Source organism: Lynx canadensis, chromosome A2 (assembly GCF_007474595.2).
Source record: "Lynx canadensis isolate LIC74 chromosome A2, mLynCan4.pri.v2, whole genome shotgun sequence".
NCBI classification, from domain to species: Eukaryota; Metazoa; Chordata; class Mammalia; order Carnivora; family Felidae; genus Lynx; species Lynx canadensis.
In genome coordinates this window covers 107071410-107098331 of record NC_044304.2, presented here as the reverse complement: position 1 = coordinate 107098331, position 26922 = coordinate 107071410, and the positions used below count along the sequence as shown (strand labels likewise).

General features: G+C 34.6%; 1 protein-coding gene across 1 annotated transcript in view; it reads left to right on the top strand.

Annotated features, from left to right (window-relative positions):
• Window positions 1–26922, top strand: part of DGKB (diacylglycerol kinase beta) — a 715928-nt gene that overhangs the window by 237040 nt on the left and 451966 nt on the right. Inside the window, 3 exon segments of the mRNA XM_032592421.1 lie at window positions 7115–7147; window positions 16715–16831; window positions 26609–26682. Of these exon segments, the coding sequence (XP_032448312.1) occupies window positions 7115–7147; window positions 16715–16831; window positions 26609–26682 (224 nt within the window).

The window sequence follows — 26922 nt, the reverse complement described above, 5'->3', positions numbered from 1 at the left end:
ACTTCAAGATAAAAATAATTTCTATCCACCACTATGTAATGATACACCTTTATGGATTCATCAGGGAATCAAAGGTCCTCTAGAATCCTACTCAGGTCCTTTAAGATTTTCTGTGTATTGTGTATTATGTTCTTTTCAAAAACACTACCACACACTGATTCATTTTCAGATTTCCTAGCATACTGCATGTATATAACATTACATGGCCAAGTTCCTACTTGAGCTAAATGGGTTTAAATATGAACTGTGCATGCAGATCTCAAGTGATAGTCTCTTAATAGATGTCAGATACTCTTTATTGCTGCCCTCTTTTATTTCAGTAACATTTTAATTAATTCACACTGATTGAATAAATGTACATTGAGACTTGTTTCCTAATGAGGGCGCATTTAGAGGAAAGGTTTTGCATCATTCTGATATCCTGTGGGTAATTATATTCTAATTATATGGTCGGGGGAAAAGAGTCTATAACTCAGTACTGATATTGTTCGTTGGACCCAATTAATTACATGCACATAATGAAAGTTCATGATAAGGTTGACTGGCAGTCAATGTAAAATTTTAACTCAATTGAATCTTAGCCTAATGTGAATGCAGAATTGGACTTTAACCTGGTTAGAAAATGCTTTGGTGTGAGATCAGTGGATATTTAGAGAGGCAAAGGATAGGAACAAATTTCATTATAACTTGTTTGTTTTTAAATTTGGGTTTTTTTTTCCCAGATTGATGAAAAGGAAAACTTAGCAGCCAATGCTTTAATTCTAAATATTATTATCCATATTCTTTCACTACTTAACAGTGTTTTTCTATATTTTAGAAAGCCACAGTGTTACGTTTTGAGAGTGGGATCATGTTGAGAAAAAGAATAGGCATAACAGGAAGTATTTTTGATGAATTTTATTTACATAAAATTCAATAGGTATTCATCTATTGTATTAGATGTAGTTTCTTGAGGATGCCTTAAAAAAAGTTTATTTTCAGAAAGAGAAAGAGAGAGAGAAAACCAGCGGAAGAGGGGCAGAGAGAGGGTACATAAGACCTCAGTGGACTCTGTGCTGAGAGCAGAGAGCCTGATGTGGGGCTCAGGCTCACCAACTGCAAGATCATGACTTGAGGGGCACCTGGGTGGCTCAGTCGGTTGAGTGTCCGAATTCAGCTCAGGTCATGATCTCACAGTTGGTGAGTTTGAGCCCTACATTGGGCTCTGTTGTGACAGCTCAGAGCCTGGAGCCTGCTTCACATTCTGTGTCTCCTTCTCTCTGACCCTCCCCCGTTCATGCTTTGTCTCTCTCTCTCTGTCAAAAATAAATAAAATTAAAAAAAAAATTAAAGATCATGACCTGAGCCTAATTCCTATGCTTAACCGACTGGGCCACCCAGGTGCCCCTTGAATGTACTTTTTTTAATTTAAAACTACCAACTGCAGTCAAATCCCCTGTCCCAAAAATCACAAGCATAATCATGCATATGTATACATACACGTAAATAGCTATCTCTTAATTATATTTATGTAAAGTAAGACTTGTCAAGAATTATTTGACACAAATAAATAATAAGGTATGTGCATTGTATTTTGAAATATATTTTGTAGATGGTTGAATCTGATGTTTAAGAATTTTTCAATACTTGAATCAAAAGCAAAAGCCACACTCGAAATATCAGCCCCCATCCCTCCTTTACTCAATTTCATTGTTTTCTTTGAATGAAAGGACATTTATTTCTGAAATGGTAGATGTAGTTATGATGCCCATGTACATGTGAGGATTGAGGAGAATAGCAAGGAGGACTTTGTTCTTCTTTTATTTTTCTTAGCCTCTCCTGTCTCCCTCTCCTTTTCTCACTATTGCTTTCTCTTTTTGATCTCTTGTCTCCCCTTCTGCATCTTTCCTTCTTTTTCTCTACTGTAATAGCCCTAACATCGATGTTTCATTAAAAAAAATAATCTGTTGGTTCACATATACTTGTAAGCAACAAAAATAGTTTCAGATGAAGAAAGTGTGATTAGTCCTTTTTTTGCTGAGCTACAGGCAGGCAGTGGAAACTGAAGAGCGCTTCTTCAACCATCTGGGCTTCTGATGATTTTATGAGACCTGGCCAAGTTATGATAACATTACTAATGATTTCATTTCACTAGTTAATCAGGATGGCAAGACAGTAACAATAACATTGGGAAGGGTTTAGTTCTTGCTGGTTGCTTTTATATGTAGAAATCTATGTTCGAAATGATTTGGGTATCTCTATAAAGATATGTTTTTAATATTCTTATTGAAAACAGTGCCTCTTATGTTTCCAAATATCCACTGCATTAGGTGTATTTTCCCTGAAGGTTCAGGGTGTTTCCTTTCTAGACACAAACATGCACACATACTGAGGGAACCATAAAGGACGGAGCCTTCCAATTCCTTCTGTGCAGTATCTCCTGAGCAAAACTCTGCAAATATGTGTAAATGATCACATTTACAAGAGTAAGAATAGACATTTTTTGTGAACAATTAAAATTATGACACACTGAGATTATCTGTTAAACATATTTTTACCATTAAATCATGTTGTTGCAAACTTAAAAATTTGGCTCAAACATCCCTTGGTTAGTCAAGGGATCTTGAATAAGATTGTAATATGTATAGCTTCTAAAATATTTTACTTATGATAGTTTCATTTTAATTAGATATATCAATGTGCTGCTGGAAAAGAAAAAAAAATAATGACCTAATTTGTCTAATGTCTAATTGACATACTTGCCACACATTGAAATAATCATTGGTTATAAAAATTATTTATAGTATACAAATTATTTTGGTCTCACTTCCTTTTTTAAAATTTGTATTGTGTTTACATGTGTGAGTATACTCACTTAGGGACCTGCAAAATCATAAAAGGTTAAACAAATTATGAATCTGGAAGGTGACAATAAAATTTAGCAAAATCAAATGTGTTTAGTGTCTATACGATACAGATGCCCTTGATACATTTTACCATCAAGGATGATAGAACAACTTCCCTTTAAGGCTGAGACACTGTACCACTTTAGGAAGTCAGTTGTTCTTTTCCCAGACTTGCTTTTTATTCTCTCACTTCTTTTTTGATGCCAGAGATATCAACTTGCATATAAGGAAAGCAGCTATTTAAAATAGTTTTGTTTAAGGGTGCCTCAGTGACTCATTAGGTTAAGTGTCCTACTCTTGATCTCAGCTCAGGTCGTGATCTTATGGTTTGTGAGCAAAACCTGCTTTGGATTCTCTCTTTCTCTCTCTCTCTCTGTCTCTCTCTCTCTCTGTCTCTCTCTCTCTCTGCCTCTCTCTCTCTCTGCGCTTCTCCCCCCTCAAAATAAATAAATAAACATTTTAAGAAATACAAAAATAAAATCATTTTATTTGGCCACCTTAATTTACCACCGTACTAGAAGTTATAAGGTTAAATTAATCCATATTGACATTCAAGCTACTTCTTTCAGGCAGAACATATATATTGTGGTCTCTAAATACTTCGCAGTGTTCAGTGTTTTAAAATAATGGTATTTTCATATCACTTAAAAAATAGAGACATAGCTAAAAATAGACTTAGAAAATTCTTACTGAACTTGTATGAAAAAAAAATGGAGCCTGGGACAGAGAAGTACTATATTTGGATCTATCGTTAACTTTACTTTCTTAGGCTAATTATCTAACCTTTCTGATTTCCAGTTTCTCAGTCTGAGAAGTGAAGTATCTTGGCTTACATGGAGGATTAAATGAGACAATAAACATAAAAGTGATTTTTCAAAAATTTGAACATTCCTATATAGGTAGAGCATAGAGTTCTGTTAATTTTACTTTAGTCTTGAAATAACTGATGACCCTTTTAATCTGAGTACTATGTTCTTATTATATTTTTAACTCAAACCTCCAACAATCTCTCTACCAAAGATTTTTTCTTTATCCTATGACAATTTGGATTAAATTGTCAATTTAAAATGATTACATATTAGAAACTATGAAGACAAGAGATATCTCTATACTTTAGAATAATAGAATTTTTAAAAATTCTTTGATATTACGTTGAACTTAATAAGTGCCCTGAAGACACATGCATCTTTTAAACTAATTATCTGCCCTGTGTATTCTATTTAATATTAAAATGATACTGATTAAATAAAATCAATCACATTCCTCTGTAGCCACACCTCACGTTTGATTAAATACAAATATACAGTTCCTATATTAATTCTGATTAAAAATATATTACATTTAGAATTATACAGTCATGATAATTTTCAAAAAGCTAAAACATTTACTCTGTTAATCCTTGATATTTAGAAATCATATACAGAAGAGTATAATTGAAGTAATATAATATCTGAATTTGTTCTCTAACAAGTTTCTTGTTTGTCGTTTACCTGGATACCATAGTTTTCTTATTGTAACTCAAGGGTAAACCACTGATGGGCATATTAGTTTAATATACCCTCTTTGTCTACACACCTTGATTATAAGTGAGCTTTTATATACATTGTTTCATCCCTCTTATTCTTGGAAAGAATTTTTAGTGTTGCTGTCAGATACTTGAGTGTTGCTAGAGATAATTCTCTGAGTAGGTGGCTTTCTCTCTTACACATTTATGACTTTTTGACCCGCTGTGCTCTCAGTTTGTTTGATCCTGTTACTTATTCTTAGTCAACTGCTTTCACATTCTCAGAGAGGTAGTGACAAACTTTCTACTATTTCCTTACTCTCTTGTCACTACTTCTCTGCCAACATCACTCACTCTCAGTAGATGACCCATAATCCCACTACCTTCAGAAGGAAGAAGCCTGTAACACGAATATCTATAAATTACCAATTCTCCACACAAGTGGTAGCAAAGTGCCAGCTAGGGGTTAATTTCATCCTACAGTGTGTTTTGGGGAAAGAATGCCTTAAAACAGGGTCTTCATAACCCAAGTTGGCATAATTTTTGCTTTTTGTGTCATCGAGCCATATGATTCAAATATATCCCCAGCCTCTATTATTATTTTTCCATTATATATGCAGAAATAGTTATATTTTATTAAGTTGAATATTTTATATATAAATTGCAGGTAGTATGACATTACATTGCTAAATATGTCAGCAGGCATCTTGTAAGATTAAGGACAATTTTTTATACAATTTCCATACTATTATCACACATAGGAATATTAACGATAATTCCATAATATTAATCACTATCCTGTCTATTCAAATACTTAAATATATCTCAAAAATGTCTTTTATAGTTTTTTTTTTTTTTTTTTTTTTTTTGCTTGAGGTGCGGTCGACCATATCCATTTAAGATTTGTGCATCACACTTGCTGTTACTCTAAACCATTTTGACAACTATAATCTTTTCACTTGGCTTTCCAGTGCCTTGCTCTTTACAGACGGGTAAGGTGAACACAGACTCTTCCAAAGATAGAAGGCATCTGTGACCTATGTCCTGTAGACTGTTTGATGGGCATCCTAATTTTTGCTTGAGAGTCTCTGGGACTTTCCTTGGCCCATGGCATAGGATAGGATAAGGAATCACAGGATAAGGCACTTACTCTGGATTAGAGGGAGAACAAACATAGACTATAATAAAGATGGAAGAATTACACTCATGTCTTAAAATGTTTATTCAGATCTAAGCTTGAACTAAGAGCTGAGAAGAAAAAAATAGGAAAGCTGACAAAAAATTGAGGTGATGTAGATTGAAATTAGCACATTTTTCCCACCCCCCGTTATCTCAAGTGTTATATAGACTGATTTGGGCTCAAAAGTCAAGAATATTACTGAAGTCAGAAAGCTTTCTTTGAAAGTTCTATGAAATCTGTTTTCAGTCCATCTGAGAAATGGCAATTACTTCCATAGGGTTTTGCTGTTCATGGGATAGTTAACCCAAGTTCATCCTTTCAGACTTCATGACTTACTTTGATGAAAAATCTGCAGCTGAAACATTTTTTACTTACATGATAAAAATATCTTCTAAATAGAGTTGTATTCCTGGACACTTCAAATTCCGCTGTGGCTTCTCTAGACCCCTTCTTTTTCTGATCCACTTTTGTGTGCACTGGATCCTTCTAGTCCTCTATGCTGAGTAGCTGGGAAGTCGCTTCTGTTGCATTAACCTCATGTAGCTATTTATTCTTCTGTTTCTTGCTGCCTTCTTGGATTTACACTGCATCAGGGAGTAAACTAATGTCTATGTTCTCAGATTTTTCAGACCCATCTTGGATATCCATTTAGAGTCACTTTCACATAGCCCAGTCCTGGGGGTAAACTGGATTATACTGACCACTCCCTCCTTTTCAGAGACACACAAATGTCTAAGACCTCCTCACTTGACATCCAGCTTCATACTTAGCCCCACCACACACACCCCACCATTAGAAAACTTTATCTAGTATTATGTGTGTGATTTGTCAACAATTCTTCCAAATTTGCCCCGAGTCCCATAGGGCATAGACTTTTGGAATTGTTAACCTTTTATTCTGTTTTTTGCCAGAAACAAAGCTCCTTACTGTGACTCAGAAAAGGAGGGCTGGTGAATAATTGAAGATGCACTGTCATGAAGACCAGTTTCAGTGTGTTTAACTTCATCTTTTTTTTTAAGTTACTCTCAAGTAAAATTTTTCTACCTATTTAATAATATTTTCACTTTTTACTGATGCTAATGGAATTTTTTTTCTTATTTCCAGAAAAATCCCAAAATAAAATCCACACCATAAGCTATGTCTCCATCAAAAAGATACTGAGTGTTTTTAGCAAGGAATGAGAATTGGACTGGAAAATGGAAAAGTGGGCCGGGTAAATGGGCAACTCAAAAAATTAGTAGGGATGGTTTATGAAGGATAATGGAACTTAGAGATGAGTTCTTATTGCAAAACCTGAATGTAATATATCAGTATTATTTCAGAGAGGTATATGAAGCAGGTCAACAATATTGACCAATCTCCTTTGGGTGGATGAAGTTGCATTTTGGACAAGTACTTCACAACCCAAATATGACAAGGAAATGCATTTTATATTTATTCATTTATTTCACAGAAGAAGAGTGGTATAAGAACCTTTGTTGGCATTTGTTTTCAGTTTGACTTTTGTTTTTTTCAGCTTTAATATGAACTTCTCTTTTTCAGCAGACTCTGTCCACTTCAGGAGTTTCAGTCCCTGAGGTGCGTAAGCAAAAAAGGTTTTCACATTTGGCCATACAGGTCATTATACATCTTTTCATTGTTATAAAGAACATTTGGGGCTATCTCAGTGACCTACTAATATCAATTTGTTAGTTCATTTTGTCTCATATTCTGATATTTGGAATTGGGGATCTTTATATTTTCTTTTTTTTTAAGTTTATTACTATTATTATTTTATTTACTGTGAGAGAGAGACAGAGAGCAAGTGTTGGAGAGGTAGAGAGAGAGGGAGAGACAGAATCTCAAGCAGGCTCTGCACCATCAGCACAGAGCCTGACACGGGGCTAGAACTCAAACACCACGAGATCACGACCCCAGCCAAAATCAAGAGTCAGAAGCTGACTGATCCACCCAGGCACCCCAGGGAGATTTATATTTTCATGATAGGATTGACTTGAAACTGTTTCAATCTACTTTTGTGACAAACATTAGGAAAGCAAAAAGTTATATGAAACAAATTATACAGAGAAAAATAAAAGTTATTTTGCAAAGAGTTTTGACCTGTGTATAAGAATAGCATCATTCCTGGGGCGCCTGGGTGGCGCAGTCGGTTAAGCGTCCGACTTCAGCCAGGTCACGATCTCGCGGTCCGTGGGTTCGAGCCCCGCGTCAGGCTCTGGGCTGATGGCTCGGAGCCTGGAGCCTGCTTCCGATTCTGTGTCTCCCTCTCTCTCTGCCCCTCCCCCATTCATGCTCTGTTTCTCTCTGTCCCAAAAGTAAATAAACGTTGAAAAAAAAAATTAAAAAAAAAAAAAAGAATAGCATCATTCCTATTTGTCATGTTAAAATGTAAATACCTTACAGAAAACCCAAACGATGCAAAGTTCTATACCATTAAAATGTAGTTTTAAGTGATAGTAGATTGAGAAACTCTTGCTCACTTTGAAGTGCCCATCATTTTAAAAAAGAATGTATCTGCATTAATCAGTTAGCATATGACATTATCTAGGAATGTCACTGGAATAAAATATAGTTACAAAAAAAATGACTTCTATTTTGAAAATAAATATAGGTATTCCCATACCATTTATTTTCAGTAAAGTGTTAGCTTTGTCTTTGCATTAATAAAGGAAAGCCTCCACATTTTTCTGTGACCCTATTCTATTCAGTTGTTTCTATATTTTTTTTAATGTTTATTTATTTTGAGAGAGAGGGAGGGAGGGAGGGAGGGGCAGAGAGACAGGGAGATGGAGAATCCCAAACAGGCTCTGTGCTGTTAGTGCAAAGCATGACGTGGGGCTCGATCCCACAGATCGTGATGTCATGACCTGAAGTGAAGGCAAGACCTGGATGCTCAACTGACTGAGCCATGCAGGAGCCCTTCAGTTATTTTTATCTTTAAAGGATATGCTCAGATGGTATTATTTCCCCTAAATTATAATTTGAATCGGCCTCCTTAGGAAAAATATTATTTATAATATATGAATACTACATAAGGATATGAGTTTCTTTAGAGGAAAGCATAATTGTACAAAAATGTAGTAACCTCTCTTCCCTACCCACCCCCTGCAAAAAAGTTTTCCAATTAGTGTAGCCTGCTTCATGAGACTTTTAAAACTTTGATTTTGTAACCAGACATATACTTTAAAAGATACTGGAAATATGTTTGAAAAAGTAATGTTTCTAATCTAAGAGAAATATTAAATTGTTTTTGTATTCTTTAAGTCAATTGATACCATTATCATCATGATGGTTATAAAATAGAAATGTTGAATTACAGGGGCGCCTGGGTGGCGCAGTCGGTTAAGCGTCCGACTTCAGCCAGGTCACGATCTCGCGGTCTGTGAGTTCGAGCCCCGCGTCAGGCTCTGGGCTGATGGCTCAGAGCCTGGAGCCTGTTTCCGATTCTGTGTCTCCCTCTCTCTCTGCCCCTCCCCCGTTCATGCTCTGTCTCTCTCTGTCCCAAAAATAAATAAACGTTGAAAAAAAAAAATTAAAAAAAAAAAAAAAAAAAAAGAAATGTTGAATTACAGACTCAAGTGACAAACGTTCTCAGAAAGTTTATCACTTAGTTCAGTTATTTAAGTGTAAGAGAACTGATTTTGTATATATCAGGTGTTTGAGTTTATTTTTGCCCGTGAATATAGGCACTGCATTTGAGATTTAAAATTTTCTCCTTAGACTTGATAATTTCCACAGATCTCCCATATTAAACTGTATAATCTGTATCATATAGATAGAATAAATAGACCAAACTGCACTTTTCATAATACACTTTTCTCATTTATTAAAAAAAAACAAACAATTTCTTCTTCTGTAAAGTTATTAAAAGTCTTCATACATTGCCTTTTATTTTCTGGCAAGATATATTGGTTTATATTAATTTAGACTTTTCACCATTGTCTGAAATCATCATATGAGTTTTTTTTCAACTATGTTGTTCCAAAAATTTTCTTAAGCCCATATGTGGATGTTTACACTGGTGAGTGTGTGAACACACACACACACACACACACACACACGTATCCCTTTGTTCAACTATCAGAAACAATAGCTTGTTAAGTAATTGTTAGGTTAAGATATATGTGGGGGAACTTATGGAAGGATATAGACATACCTTAAACATTCAATGTGAAATATGTACATGTATATTTGTTGGCTACACTTTTGATGTAGGTTAAAGGGCTTTTCTATGAGGCCATATCTCTTGTTTGGAAATTGTACATAGGCTTTCTTACATATATCACAGTCTTATCACCCATGGTAAGTTTCAGTTATCAATTGTTGTGAAGCAAAAGTAAAGCATTCCCTATTTCATGAAAAGATACTCATTTATTTATGAAAATAATTGTCTTCAATTATTTTCAATTTTTTAAAGTATAACAAAAATTCAAGGATCTGTAAAGCAATTTGAGTGTAAAATAACTCTTAATATTTTTTAAAGTTTATTTGTTTTGAGAGATAGAGCGTGAGCAGGGGAGGGGCAGAAAGAGAGAGAGAGGGACAATCCCAAGTAAGTCCCATCCTGTCAGTGCAGAGCCTGACATGGGACTCAATCTCACAACCATGAGATCATGATCTGAGCTGAAACTGAGTCACTCACTTAACTGAATGAGACACTCAGGCACCCCAGTAATTCTCAATTTTTATTAATTTTCAAAGCTTTTACAGTCATTGTGTCTTAATCCAACTGGACCACTCCTTCTACACACACACACACACACACACACACACACATCATGTATTATTGTGGTTCCAAAGAATGCAAGTTATTTTCACCGAAACAACTTATTTTACACTCAGGATTCAATGGTTTGAGTAATAATTAAATCACATGGTTATAATAATAAGATAACAAATTCTACTTGGAGCTGGTATAAACAGATTGGGGGCAGCATAGTAATCACTATGTGGAGCATTTAACTCAGCTGGTTGAAAGACATGATGAGTATGAACAAACAAGAGTGCTACCTCCTTGCTTTTAAACTTTGGCTCAACATGTCCGTGGTGACAGTTACAGAGAGAGGAAATGGAGAGTGAGTGAGGTACGTATGCACACACATACTTTTATAAAGTCACAACCACATACTGGCAAACAGCCCAAAGCAAAAGATTTTGGCATGGGCCTTCTCATTCCTAAATTTCATTGCTTCCAATCAGTATTTCTTGAACAGAAATTTTGTAAGTGGTTTGCACCCAATATGAAATTACCCCAAGATAAAATAGTCACATTGTGTGTGATGTGTGAAAACCAGGACTTGGGGACCAAGTTGTAAATTGTACCTCCAGGTTTTGTTGGTGAGTAGCACCTCTAGGTCGTTTAAGACTAGTTTTCATTCTAATTGTTTGCCTCTCGTCTGCCCCAAAAGACCCCACCTGGATCACAGCACCACTTATCCCCAGAAATGGGGACTCAGCAGACAAATAAAGTACTACCAAATAAATGAAGTACTTCTTCACAACACCCATCTTGCACTCCTGCAGTGTAAGCAGCATACATGTTGTAAGTTAAATGAGAAAATATAGCAATATACTTTTTTGTATTTTAAAAATTTTGCCATTTGCTAAGTGCCTATTTTATGCTGGTATCATTATCCACATTTTCTTAATTTATCATCACAAAAATCTTCTCATTTTATAGATGAACTCAGTGGTGGCTTAGAGATAGCAAATAACTTGCCCAAGTTTGCATGGCAAATAAAATACAAATCTGGGATTCGGCCTCCAAGCCCATACTTAGGACTTTTCCCAAAGTAGTTTTAGTTTTTTAATAAGTCCTTACTTAACTAAATTAAGAAAGAAATGAAAACCTTTATAATATATCACTTATTATATCTATGTTTAAAGCTTTCTAAACTTTTTTTTTTTTAAATCAAGACTGCTTTGCTCCTCAGCCATAATAAATTTTGCTGCAACTTCCAAGGATTCCTAGTAGATTTAGAGCTTTTGTTATTTTCCGAGTGAATTTGTTTCTCTCGGCAGGGAATGACTCCAGTTTCACAATAAGGTCACAATAATTAAAAGTGCAGTTCTGCAGCTGTCAGCCTTGCTTTCATGGAACCCATAACCCTTCTAAGCACCGATGGATTTGTTGGCACGTCTGCTTCCACGAGATCTTTTATATTGGGAATATCTAAGTGTTACCTTGGGTTCAAATTCTAGAGCTCCTGGGAAATTTCTGTGGCCTAGCTCCAGTGGCAGAAAGGACTAAGTCTCCCCTAAGGCAGGTAACTGAGAAAGCAAGTTCCAGGACTAGCTAGAAGGATGCTGTTGCAACAGTGCACCAGCCCACCCTTTTGTGGCTTTGTACCAATGGAGGTACTTTGCTGCTGCCTGTTTCTCATGCTGAGATTGGACAAAAAGAAGAAAGCCCTGTGCTCGAGGTAATCATCACTTGCTGCTTGTAGTTGGTGAGTGATCGATAACAGCAGGCTCAAGTATTGTGGTAAACATCCCTTTTGTGAAAGTGGTTTTCAGCAATGCACAAATACTCTACCTCTGAGAATCAGCATGATATAAATTTTTTTTTTTTAAAGCACAGGTTTAAAGGGAGGTCTTTTTATTTCATTTATTTCATCTTTCTGTTTTCTGTGAAAGGTCCTTTCGGCTTTTTTTGTTGGTTAATTATGGTGATTATTCTTTTGGAATTCTATTACAATGTATTCCCCAGTTAAGATCTGTTGTACTACTTAGAGAGTCTGAGGATCACAAAACACTGAATTCTATATTCAAAATGTCTGCATAGCAAACACAAATGGCTGATATTTGAAAATCCTGAAATATCAATAACTATATTTTATTTTTTGTAGTCATATTTTCTATATTTTGGGGGATAGAGTAGCTCTTTTCAGGGTTTGAATAATTTCTATTGATTAAAGCAATAATTTTCCAACTCTTTTTATATCTTGGATAATTTATCTGGCAGAACAAAATTTGTCTTGATTATAATAAGGTAACTTATTTTGTTATTTAAAGCTCAAAAACTTAAAAAAAAAGCAGAAGGTGAAGTGGTGAGCACTGACCTCTATTACCAGAAATCAATATTATCCTGAATAATGATGCAAAATAAGGTTGGTGAGTTCTTCTTGAAACTTTTCAGTAACTTCAATACTGGGAGTAATTCTCTTAAATATCACAATAGAGATCTGCCATTCAGAGTTAACCCCCACAACAGGCTAATGAAATTTCTGTGGACAGCAGATCTTTCAAAGATGCAATTGCTTCCCCTTCCTGTCCCTCATATGAAATGAAAGAAGTAAAGATTTTAGTAGTGGAAATAGGAAAAAGCATCCAACTATCATTCTGTGAACTTATGCTGCTTAACTAAAGTATAGTGGATATTTCATGGAGATTGCTCTACAATTTGGAAATAAAGATGAAACAAATGAGTACAATAAAATGATAACTCTGGGGAAAAAGTAAATGCTTATGAGTTTCTCCTGTTTACAATTTTCGGCCTTGAGTAATTCCACGCATTCTACCCACTAGACATATTTCCCTTAACCAAAGAAACCATTTGGTTTCTTTGGGGTGTGTGTATGAGTTCGTGTGTGTGTGTGTGTGTGTGTGTGTGTGTGTGTGTGTGTGTGTTTAAACAAATGTTTACTATTTTAGCATTATCTGGATTATATAATAAAATTCACATGCAGGTGGAGGTACTGAGGATTTTTCTATTAACTTGTTGTATACCTCTTTCTTATAATTTTAGTTTTCAAAAATAAAATCTTAGTTGAACACTCAGTGTAGGATTTACATTTTTTTTATATCTTACAAAGGTTACTATAAAGCATTTGTTTCATCTACTCCAGTTTACTCAGAAAGATGACTCCCTGGAGAGACCTGAAGCTACTTAATCAACTGCTTTTTGCTAGTTGGAGGGTCTTACCAGCAATGGAATTTCCCCAGCTATGTGCATGGCTAAGCATAAAATCAAGTTAATAGATAATTTGGTAGCTCTTTACAGACATACACTTACATGTATTCAATTTCCAGCATTATGTATATAAATAGTTTGGTCACAAATATCCAGTTCCAATATGACTAACCAACTTAAATTTTATTTAATTCTTGTAACCTAAGAATTTTAGGAATTAAATGTAAAATAACAATTGTTGGATTGTATGTCAGAATACAAGGTATTTAAGGTATGATATTAGATATATAAGATATTAGGTATCTAAGTATCTTCTACACTATAGATTTTTATAGAGTATTTTATAGAGCGTTGTATGTTTTACATACCTGTATGCAAGCATCCAGAAAGAAATTATTCCCATACCTACCTCAGTATTTTATTTTTGAACTCCTAATATAAGTTATGGATTTTCAAATGTAATCACTGAGACTTGCTTATTTAATATACTTAATGTAACTAAGTGTAATTTTTCATACATATATGCACTTGGAAATAGAACAAACACTTTGCATAATACTAACGAGCACCCTAATGAGACAGCCACACTTTCTTATTCATAATAACTTTCATTTATTGAGCACATATTCTAATATAAGCACAATGTTAGGAATTTGTGTGTTTTCTATTAAATTTTGCACAACTCTGAGGAATATGTATTGCTAACTCCATTTTGAATAAGAGTTAAGTGCTCCAAGGTTACATAACATTTAAGTAACAGAGATGGGATTCAGCTCAGGCTTTCTGACTCCAAACCTCATCCTATAATCCACTCTTTCTATGCATTATACTCTTAACTCTCTAGGGACAAAATTGTAATTTGTAAGTTTAGAAAGAATGATCTATCTTTAAAAAAATCAATATTTTTGCCAGAAATTATGCTTATGTGAAAGTACATCGTTTTCCAAAGAATGTGAATTTCAGGAATCCTATTACACCATCCATTTTTAGCCACACAAAAAATATATTCAGTGATTTTACACCATGAAATTGCAAGGTAAATGGACTGTATTGATTAGCATCTATTTTGGTCTGAGAAATTTTCTGATCCATCTGGCCCTAATATAGTTAAAAAGAGCTTTACTTGTAAGTCCAGTTAAAATATGTTCCAAAATTACAGAAATTGAAATGATGCTCTAAGAAGCAAATATAGGGACTAGAAAATATGTGTCACTCAAATATTTAAGCATACATGGCAGACATTGCTTTTTGATCAGAACAACTTTTCACTCCAAGCCTAGACATGGCCCAAGAATCCCTCTTAATACAATACTATTAAAACATTAGAAATTGTTTGACTCTTGATTCATCTATTCCTCCATTCATTTATCCTGAGTTTTGTCAGACACTGATTGAGGATCTGATCTTGAACAGTGAAGCAAACCAACCACTTTTTCTTCTGAAGCTTTGACTAAAAGTGGGGATAGACCAGAATTAAACTAATTAAACAGAACAACACATTTCAGGTTGTAATAAATTATATATTATATGTGTATATAATATGCATATATATGTATATAATATATATGTATAATGTGTATATATACACATATATGTATAATACATATTATATATGTATGTAGAATATGTATATATACACATATGTATAATACATATTATATATGTATGTATAATATGTATATATACACATATGTATAATATATATGTATATAATATGTATATAATATATATGTATATAATTATATATAATATATATACTTTTATGTGCAAATATATTTTTATTTCTATAAAAGGAGGCTAAAGGGAATAGAGAAGCCAATTTGACATTTGAATAGAAACCTGAAATAAGTGAGGAACATGCCCAAAAGAAAGCTTTGCAGCAGAGAGAAGAATGATGGCCAAAGCTCTGAATTAAGAGCTTACTTGTGATCAAAGCATAATGAGGAGGTGGGGATAGCTGGAATGGAGTGAAATAGGACGAGTGTGGCTGTTGTATAGAGAATTGACTGTAGGGAGACAAAGATGGAAGCAGATTGATCCCTTAGTTGATGATTACAATAATCCAGGTAAAGAAGATGGCAGAGGCTTAAGATATGTAATGTTGGAAGTGGTGAGTAATCATCCAGTTTGGGATTTATTTTTAATGAGAGTAGGCAGGAAATTCAAGAAAAAATAGTTTTGGATATTTGAGGACTAATGTGTGTTTTAGACACACATGGACAGATAAAAAGGGCATTTGTATGTAGGAAGTAAAGTTTAAGGAAGAAATCTGAACAGGAACTATAAATTTGGAAGTCTTCCTCATAAAATTGAAATTCAAAGCCTTGGGATTTAATTAAGTTGCCTAGGGAGTGAGTGTAGATAGTGAAGATGAGGCATTCAAGGAAGAGGTTAAGTGTTATGGACCCTAAACCTGGGAGGGAGAATCAAAGAAAGAGACTCTGAGGAAGCAATTAGTGAAGTAGGAAGAGAGCAAAGAGTAAGAGAAAGACGTGTCCAGAAGCCCAAGTGAGGCAAGTGTTCAGGAGGCAGGAAGAGATCAGTCTTCTCAAATGCTGCTAAAAAGTGGAAAAGATGAAGCTGATCAATAGGTGTGGTAATGAGAAGGTCATTGGTGATTTTAAGAAGAGCAGATTTGGTTGATTAACGGTGATAAAATTCATTGGGTTGGGTTGAAGAGAGAGTGGGGGTGGGGGTGGGATAGAAACAGGAAGCAGCCAACTCCAAGAAATGTTTCCACTATGATGAACAAAGGAATTAGCTGGGATGGAATGTGTGTTTTAACTTTAATGCCATCCTTGATATAAATAGCAGCTTAAAAGTCCGTCATGTCTTCGTTTTCAGTATTGCCTGCATGTATAAGCCTTGTTTTTAGTGCTCAGTAACAAATTTCTTAAATTGTAAGTCCATATTATTTATTCCTACCATTCCTTATGAAAATAATTAGTCTTACTGGTCCTTGATAACTTCTGGTGAAGAGTCCTGATTGGGCACATAGGGGGAATACCATCTGGCTTTCTTTAAGTGATAATTAATTTCTTTAAGATAATTAAAGAAAATAATATTTCTTCTTGTGCCTGTATCATGTGGACTGTTGCAAGCAACAGATTTCTTAGTAGTCATTAAGATACTCCAAATTAGGAGCATGGGCCCAAGTCTGTAGCCAATAAAGTCTTCTTTGTGTTCCCCTTTTTATTAAAACAATATTCTTATAAAAGATTGTCTCCTTACAGGAAAGACAAGCAACAGTGAAAAAGGAAAAAGGTGGTTCCCAACAGTCAAATAAAGTGACTGACAAAAACAAAATGCAAAGAGCCAACTCTGTGACCGTGGATGGCCAAGGCCTACAGGTAGGACTTTTTTGATCAAATTTTAGTGGCTTTCATATTTGTTCCTTCTATGCTCTTACAGGCACATATGTCCAGCTGTCAACACATTTATTTAATGTGCGATTAGCTCAGCAGAGGACTTCAGAAAGATCTTTGTTAATTTATCAAGATGACGGTTTTATATTTGATTGACAGAGTGACACTCTGATTATATTAATCTCTTACGACATTATCTGCATTTGAAACTAAATGGTAAGAGATCTTTTGCAATTCCATAGGTTTTGCAAATCATTACTAAATGTACCATTTGTTACAGGCATACATGTTATTTATTTACAAGTTTACTTTCTCCATATATGTTTATATATTTGGAAGAATCATTTTGGTGGCAAAAAAATGTTTAGGAAAAAAATAAAATGAATTTCATGTGTGTGGATATTTTTATTGCTAAGAAATAATAACATAAAGGGTTTTTATGATTTATTCGTATATTCCTTTAATTTTAATTCAAAATTAAAACTCCATATATATTTCTAGTTCGAATAAACACAGGTAACTCAAAATCTGTTTTTAGCACCCTAGTATCTCGGACATCAGCAGTAAGATTACTTTCAACCTACATTTTTAGACATCCTAGAGATTGTGTGGATTGTATTTATTTGCCTTTATTTTTCACTCCAACCAACACGTGAAGTTGGCTAAATCTTTGTGACATTGTGCATTCATTTTTTTTTTGCTTTTTTACGTATATATTTCTCTCTTCTAATTTTCATTTCCTTTTCTTACAACAATATGCTTCAAGTTTCATGTTCTCCAAAAAAAATTACCAACCACTTACCAAACAAAAATATATTTTGTCAGATTCTTGCCTTCAATATACAGAACTTTGTATCTTCACTTTTCATTAATTATTTTATCTATGATATTATGGATTATGTGTTTTATATTTCCCTATATTGGAAGCACAGTTCAGAGCACATAGTAGTTGCCTAAATGCATGTTTCTTCATTATTTTGAAGATCTCATTAAAAATTTAATAATAATTGCTTAAATACTGATAACCGGATTGCTGATTTGTTTTTGATCTAATAAAACACATTGTGAACAGAAATTTTTTAAGTGTTATTAAACTCAAATATAAAAAGAAGAAATTCTAAATGATGAAATGGTTACATTGGTTAGAAAGTTTAAAAATTAAAAGAGTAAAATTAAAAGAGTATTAAAAGAGTACTAAAAGAGTAAATCAGGATCTACACTTTTTGGTAGTCATCTTTATATGTGTAGCAACCTCATTGAAAGACTCAAATATGAAGTCTGTCTACTTGGATAGAAAAAAAAAAAAACTTAAGTGATCCTATTAAATTTTTGTGAAAAATATCAACATTTACAAATCTAATACACCAGCTGCAAATGTTGATTAATTACATCTTCAGTCATTCTGGGTTCCAGTGATGAAAATATCAGAATGGAGAATTAATTTAAAAATCAAGTACATTTCACACATGGCTAGATACATACTTCTCAACATGAAAGTTAAACGTGCACCATTTGTCAAACAGTATATGGTAGACACGGTGATAATATCTTACGCCGACTAAGTGAATCTTCTCAATAAACATATAACTATCCTTAATTTTCTCAATAAACATATAATGCATATCATCATTATTATCATGACTTTCAAAATGAGGATACTGATGTTCAAAGGCAAAGTTATTTCCAGGGCCTCCCACTTAGTCAGTGGTAAAGCCAAAGTTTGATAAGGACAGTCTGACTCAGAGTTTATGTGTTTTACTCCTAAGATAGCTGGCCTCCTTGGTTAACAAAGTTTAACAGGTATATAAATGCTAACTTCTTGACCAACTTGTTCTGACTACCTGCCTTTCTCTGTGGACATATTGCATCTCACAAAACAGATAATAACTTTTCTAAATTTTCTTTAGAGTGTGAATTTATCAGGTAAAGTTGTTAGTCAGGACAGGGTAGACACCAGCCTTATAAAACAGGAGTAAATAAATACCTTAATTATTGTCATCATAATTTTTTTGAATTTTAAATGTTGGTATATAAGTCATGTGCAATAGTCTTTCACCTCAGCAGTATGGACTAAAATTAATACACATGGGTATTCACATAGGGGGAAAATAGAAAAAAATGAAAGAATAAATTATTGGATAGCTAATGCAAAGTAGAAAAATAAACTTTATTGTGAGAATCAACTTAAAAATAATAACATGGTTATTCTTTATCAGGAAAGATAAAAAGATATGCCAGAAAGTTAATTTTTCTGTGAGTTTTAAAAAATGTGTATCATGAAAAAGCATTGAGTTGCAGGCCAGTTTGCAGAGAAGTCCATGACAGAAGAGATCTACCCTGCTTAAAGAAGACTATTAATCATAGTTAAGCACATTCATCTTACTTCTTTCCAGCTAACCAGCATAATGATCAGGATTATTATTTCTAATTAGAGGAAGTAATAGATCATGTATAACCTTAGGATGAGTCTCATTAATTAACCCGGGTCCTAGGGGACTTCAAATAGAGGTGGTTAGGTACTCTGTCTTTGTCATCGCTCATACCATAGGTTTACACTTAATACATATGATCGAATGTAATTGAAACTACAATTTCTAACACGCACGAGATGTAAAAATGCAGTAAGTATTCACATGTGAACAAATAGGTGAAACAGAACCATGGTTTAAACTGTATTCAACTGAAGTTTCCTTGTCCCTAATTATTGTCTGAGAAGAATTTCCAAATTAAAGGGTCACTTGAGAACCAAAAAGTCCAGTTTGTGATACTCAACACTAGAAAGAACAGGGAACCTTTATATTTAAACATGTAAAACTGAGCCAGTGCCATGCCCTGCCACAGTGCTTCTCCCTGTCCCTACTGTCTTTCTTATTTGCAGTATCTCATTCTTTTAATTACCAAGACTGTAAACCTATATATATATATATATATATATATATATATACACATATATATATATATATACATACATATATACACACACACACACACACACACACATCCATGTGTAGTATAAGTGACTTTATAGAGTGTGTATACAATTAATTTCCCGTTATTTGATTGGACTGTGTGTGTGTGCGTGTGTGTGCGCACGCGTGCGCACGCACCCCTTGACTACTTTAGGAACCTCAAGCCACTTGGCTCTTCCATAATTAGCTCTTCATTGTCATCTTAACTCCCTAAGTCCAGAATTATTACTCTACACTTTAAGTAATGCAACAACCTTTAAACTGAGTTCCTGTTCCCATAGTTGTAATGTGCTAGCTTATCAATAATATGGAAAAAATGGAACTCCATATGAAGTGTCAGGACTGAGAGTTAGAATTGTCTCTAATATTAAGTAATATGGCCAGATTTGGCCTCATTAAAGTGTGATATTTGAGTAAAGACTTAGGTGAGGTCTTTAGTCTGTGGATATCCAGCGGATGGGCAGCCCTAAGGCAAGTGCATGCCTGGCAAGTTCTAGAATCAACAAGAACAACTGCCTGGTTGAAGCAGCGTGAGCAACATGGAAACTGGTGAAGACTACTTTAGAGAAGCAAGAGGAGCTAGACGTACAGAGCCCCCAAGGCCTGTATAAGAATTCTGACTTTCCCTCTGAGAGAGATGGAAAAATAGAACATGATCTTGACTTAACTGTTGAAAGGCTTACTCTTGTTGAGAATGTTAGGGACCAAAGAGTCTAGGTTGGAGATTTTAACTAGGTATTTAGGGTTTGTAGGATAGAGGTATGTCCAAAGTAGAGCAGGAGAGGTGAAGAGATGGATTCTCCATATATTTTGAAGACACAGGCAACAGGATATGCTGATAGATGTGTGTAGGGTTTATTACGAAGTAGAAATTAGGTACATCTTTAAGATGATTGGCCCATTCACCTGAAATGATGGAGTTGCCAGTGACTGACATGGAGAAGGGTCTGGGTCAATAGGTTTTAGACAGAAATTTCTGATACTGTTGGACATCTAAGTGAAGATGTTAAGTCGGCAGGCAAATAAGTGAATCTAGAATTCAGAGCAGAGGATAGATACACATTTGGAAGTGAAAGTCATATTGATGGTACTTAAAACCATTAATATGAAATGAGATTACCAAGAGGGAGAATAGAGAGAGAAAGGAGTCATTAAACTGGGACCCAAAACCAGTCTGAGTCAAGTCATGCCCTTTAATATTTACTATATGAAATGACCCCATTATGTAAGTAAGATTTCATGGGATTAGCTCTCTTCTCTATAGAGAAGAATCCAGTATAAACTTTCACATCCTGGAATGCCCTTTATCCAATTTATAACCATTCTTCAAGATTTCAGTTATTTTGAGCATTTCCTCCCTTTGTAAATATTGTCTTTGTTATACCATATTTCCTACTGCATTGTATCTTCAGAACTTGTCTGAAAATTCCAGGGTTCTGTAGAGAGATGCCTCAAGCACAATGGTGGGACAATGGAAGGCTGAGGATAGGGTCAGGGTTCTTCTGAGCTTCAAACAGAACAACTGGCTTTTCACCTGTCTTATCTATTCTTCCACTTAAGATTACTGCAAATGCTATAGAAATATTTACTTCCAAGAACAATCAGTTTAGGCTGACAATTTTTTTATGTATGTATATTTTGGTTTTCCCTCCCCTTCCACAAAAATTTGTTAGAAAAGGGTACAATATTTTAGGATGGTAGTAAATCAGTATGTAAAATAACTTGGGGCACCTGGGTGGTTCAGTCACTTAAGCATCTGACTTTGGCTCAGGTCATGATCTCCCAGTTCTTGGGTTCAAGCCCCACATCATACTCTGTGCTGACACCTCAGAGCCTGGTTCAGATTCTGTGTCTCCCTCTCTCTCTGTCCCACCCCTCACTTACTCTCTCTCTGTCAAAAATGAATAAACATTAAAAAAATTAAAGAATTAAAATAACTGAATTTTACATCTTTAAAATTTTGTATGAAATAAAAATTGAAAATTCATGACATTAAAAACTATATTAGATATAGTTCAAAGAGAATTAGTAAACTAAAGATTGATATATTAGTGCTATCTAATTCTTGGATTCCATTCAGGTTTTACCAGTTGTCCAGTAATGGCTTTTATAACAAAAGCAGCTAGTACAGAATCATGTTAACTTCCCATTTTTGACAGACAGTTGTGTTATGTTCATGTTCTTGTGTAAAGGCAAATCTAAAGTAAACAAGAGTGATAAAATATCATCTTATCAACTTAGTCTCAATTGGTTCAGGAAAAAATGTTATTTGAATAGTCCTTTTAATTTTTCTGTAAATTTGGAATTATTTTAAAGTATAAAAATAAAAATATCACTTCAAAATATACAAAATTAGTGTAAGATATTTCCATAAAACTTTATTCATCAAAATCAGATGTATTGAGTTTCAGAAACAAAGAAAAACTTTGTATTCTTTTAATCTGCTTAAATTATTTTAAGTATATATGATTTACATTTCAATACAAATTAGTTCCTCTAGTCTGAATTCTGAATTTGATAAGTTAGTTCTTACCTGATATTGACCTCCCAGGAAAATAAAATGTGGAATCAAATAGATCGGATTAAGTAATTAAAATATCACATCTAGTAATACCTGTATTTTTTTCCTCGTTTCATACTCTTCAAGTTACAAAAGGATTAACTGATAATGAGTATCCCCATTCTCAATAAGGAGAATAACATAATGTAGAATAAAATAAGATACAGATTCTCTTCAAGAATTTTGATATCAAGTCTCTGTTCTTCACTTAGGGTCTAGAAATATTAACAAGTTTGATGAAGTATGAAGTTTCTATGCCTGGTTATTCAATTCTGTGCCCTTGTGGATCTTTCATACCAGTGACAATTAGGTTCTGCAGCACATAATGGAGAAAGAACAAAAACAAAAACGAATAAAACATAACAGTGGTTTAGAGAAGTTAACCATCAATTTTTCTTTACTGTAAATAAAGTCTAGAAGGAGGATCTCCAGAAGTATGGCTAATAAGACAGTTCCACATTTTTATCAGGGCTGGTTCTATCTTTCCTGTCCTCCATCTGTGGCATCATCAAGATCACCTCATTAGCAAAGATGGCTGCTGGTCCTTAGAATGTCACATTTCATGCTGGCATCCAGAGGAAGATGACTAGAAGCTGTTACGCTTCCTTTTTAAAGAGCATATCTTGAGTTTCCACAAAACACTTCTGTATCAGTCGCCTTGGGCTGCTGTAATGAAGTATCATAGATGGGTGGCTTAAATAAGAGACATTTATTTATCACAGTTCTAAAGGCTGGACAGTTCAAGATCAGGGTGACAAGTTATATTTCATTCTGAGGCTTCTTTTCTTGGCTTATTGGTGGCTGCCATCTCCCTTTGTCCTCACGTTACCTCTTTGTGTGTGCAGAGGCAGGGGTAGATCTTCCTTTTTTAAGGGTACTAGTCCCATCATGAATCTCCCACTCTCATCTAACCTTCCTTGCATCCCAAAGGTTCTCTCTTCAAATACCACCACACTGTGGGGTAGGGCTTCAACATAAAATTGGGGGAAACACAATTCAATCCATAGCAACTTCCAATTATAGACGAAACATAGACACATTTTTTTCTACTTAGACTATTTATTTGCATGCTTATATGGCAAGACACCAAAAGTTACACCTTCCTAAAACTCTTCAAAAGAAATACGTATTTAAATTCTGCAAACAGCAGCAATAGTTTCCAAGGTACAGGTATGATGGGAAGGGCCAGTGTTTCAAAATTTTGCCCAGGGCTCTTTCGATAAAGATGAAGAGAAGTAGAAGTAAATGACAGTGGCAGTCTTTGACAGTAAGATGCTGCTCCTTCTTCCAGGAGTATTAGTGCACAAAGTAGTTGTTATTTTTAACATGTCAGACCTGAAAATGATCATGCAGGACTACAGTTTTGGTGCTCCCAAATTTAGGAATTCTATCTTTGTTCTTCTGGCCCCCAAATTTACTCTGGTGGGTTGGTATTCTTATAGTAACAAAGTGTAGCCAGATGTTAAAGCTTTTTGAATAGGGGCTTGAAAAACATGCTAGATTTGCTTAATACCTTGACCTTTCCAGTGTAACACCATTAAATGATCCCTTCACACCAGTGTCTTTGTGGTGCTGGTGTTTAATCACATATTATCCCTTAAATGTAGATTGTGTTACGTCAGGTGTTTATCTAACATCAATATCAAAGAAGCTGTGTTCCAGGGTGCCTGGGTGGCTCAGTCGGTTAAGCGGCCGAGTTCGGCTCAGGTCATGATCTCGAGGTCCGTGAGTTCAAGCCCCGCGTCGGGCTCTGTGCTGACAGCTCAGAGCCTGGAGCCTGTTTCAGATTCTGTGTCTCCCTCTTTCTCTGACCCTCCCCCATTCATGCTCTGTCTCTCTCTGTCTCAAAAATAAATAAATGTTAAAAAAAAAAAAAAAGAAGCCATGTTCCACAGTGCCAGGTAACTGATAAATAGATATCTCAAGTTTTCAGTATTTTATTTGTATTTAGTCTTATTTCATAAGCCTACTTGGTGATATGAATATATACGAGGAAAAGACTGCTAAATGATTTTATTCTTCCTGTATTTCCATTTGGCATATTTGACTTTTGTGCTTACAGAGCATCCCCATTTTTCTAAATTTGTTCTTTATCCAAATTACCTTCTATTTTCTAATCCATTTGACCTATTTATCCATTTACCCACCTCTAAAAATAACATCACATTTTTTTTTTGTATTTTGAGATCCTATAGACTGTATTCTAGTGGGATATTTATTTGATGGTAATAATGTGCACCTTTGAACACAGTTGTTCTATAGCTTGCTACTAACCTTTATTTGATAAATCGTTATGATGCCTTTAAATATTCCATTATACATGTATTTCTGAAAGGCATTCAAAAATATTTAAAAATACACTGTAAATATTTGACCCAGTGTGAATTTAATATAATCTAATTTATTTTAATAGAACTATAAGCTGAATGTTGAGTTTGGAGAAGATCATCTTAATGAGTGTTTGGGTTCAGACTTAATGTTGTGCTTGAAAACCTTTATTTACCTTGAGATTCTCACCCTTATTTGAAAATAAGGAGTAACAATTCAAATTAGGTGCAAAAATAAAAATCCACATCTGTTACCATTACTTTTTTTGAATGTGCAAACTTCAGTTCTTTCTAATTCTATAATAGGATAAAAAAATAAAGGAAATTGAATATAAGTCTTTACATAAAGTTGTGTTTGTGTAGTTTCTTTATTCTAGCTTTTAAATGAGGGGAGAAGGGCACACACTGCAACCTAGGAGGCAATGTCTATATGTTAATTGATTGAACACGTTTGCTACAGGAAAGTTACTACAAATCCATTTTATATGTCTTATCTCCTACCTAAATTAGAACCAAACCAGGAACAAGGAACCCTTGTCCTCTTTACAGAGGAAAGCAAAACAGAGACAGATACAATAAATGAAAGTGACAAGTTGAGTAAGAGTAGAAGAATTAAGAATATTTTACTCAGCCTTCTGTAACTAATGCGAAGATTTTAACATTTTTCCAGTGCCTATAATCACTGGAAAAATTACAGTTCACTTAAGATTGGAGGAAAGTGTATTAGAAGAATATTTTAATTTCTGTTGTTTGAACAAAAAGGAAGAAAGGATATCATATGGTAAAATGGTTGTTTTTAAGTGTCTTATTACATATCTTAGAATACTTTCTGAGATAGAAAAAAAAAAAAAACATAGCAATAAAGGATAGCCTGAATCTACTTTCAGAAAGTAAACTGATCAAGAACTTTTCAGTTTAATATCAAGAGGGCTCCAGTAGTTGCATATTTTGTTACTAAATATTTTTTGTCAAACTGTATTTAGACAGAATTTTTATAGTGGTAGGTTGAATAGGAACACATGCATTTAAGAGTCTACCTATTAACATTGAAGTCAGGCAAAATGCAAGAATTCTTCCTTACCATCCTATCAAAAAACAGCTTTACCCCCTTCACACCAATAAAGTGCTATCATTTTATTTGATTTATTTCTCTTCATGGTATGTTTTACTGCTAACTACATATTTGTTTGCTTATTGTCTATGTCTCGACTAGAATATAAGCTGCACTAGGACAGGCAATATTTTCTTGTCCAACCAAGAAATCAGTATCAGTATATAGTAGGAGCACAGTCAGTTTGTGGATTCCTGGTTAGCAAACAGACTTGATTCACTGGTCTTCTACTCCCCAGGCAGGGAAAGAAAACATTGAGGAAAAATTGTGTACAGGGGAGCAGTTAGGCTGAAGGAGACCTCAAACCATCTTACTGAGATTCTAGTTGGCAAGAGATTGGGTAGATGGATTCCACACATGCCACAAACCTCTACAGGAGCTGTCATCTATAAAGTCAGGGCTGTCTATAATTTAATCCCTTTATTTTCTTCTAATCGTTTTCCTCCCACTATCTTCTGTTTCATTCTGTCTGGTTTACTCACTGTCCTGCACATTGTACCTTTTGTTTTCATCTCATGGCTATTCAATCACCATTCTTTCTTCATAGCTACCTTCCTCTCTGCCCTATACCTAGCTGGACCCTACCTGTCTCTGTGGTGTGGATATGCCTGTTTGATATAGTAAAAACATAGGGTTCAATTGAGTTGTTAAACAGATCTATCTCTCCACCCAAATTACAGAACTGAAGAGCCATATTCTTAAAATTGCTAATTGGTATTTCATGAAATAGAAATTGCAAGGGTCCTTTTCATCCATAATGTGAATAATTTGACCATCTATCCAAATTTCTTCTAGATTACTCCTGTTCCTGGTACTCATCCACTTCTAGTTTTTGTGAACCCCAAAAGTGGTGGGAAACAAGGAGAAAGGTATGTTCTTAAAAATCAGGTTCCTTTTCTATGTCATATGTATGTAAAAGATAAACTAGAATTGGAGTGTAAAGACACTTTATTTACTTTTATCTATTTTTAATTTTTTTTAATGTTTATTCATTTTTGAGAGAGAGAAGGACAGAGTATGAGCGGGGGAAGGGCAGAGAGAGAGGGAGACACAGAATCCGAAGCATGCTCCAGGCTCTGAGCAGTCAGCAGAGAGCCTGATGCGGGGCT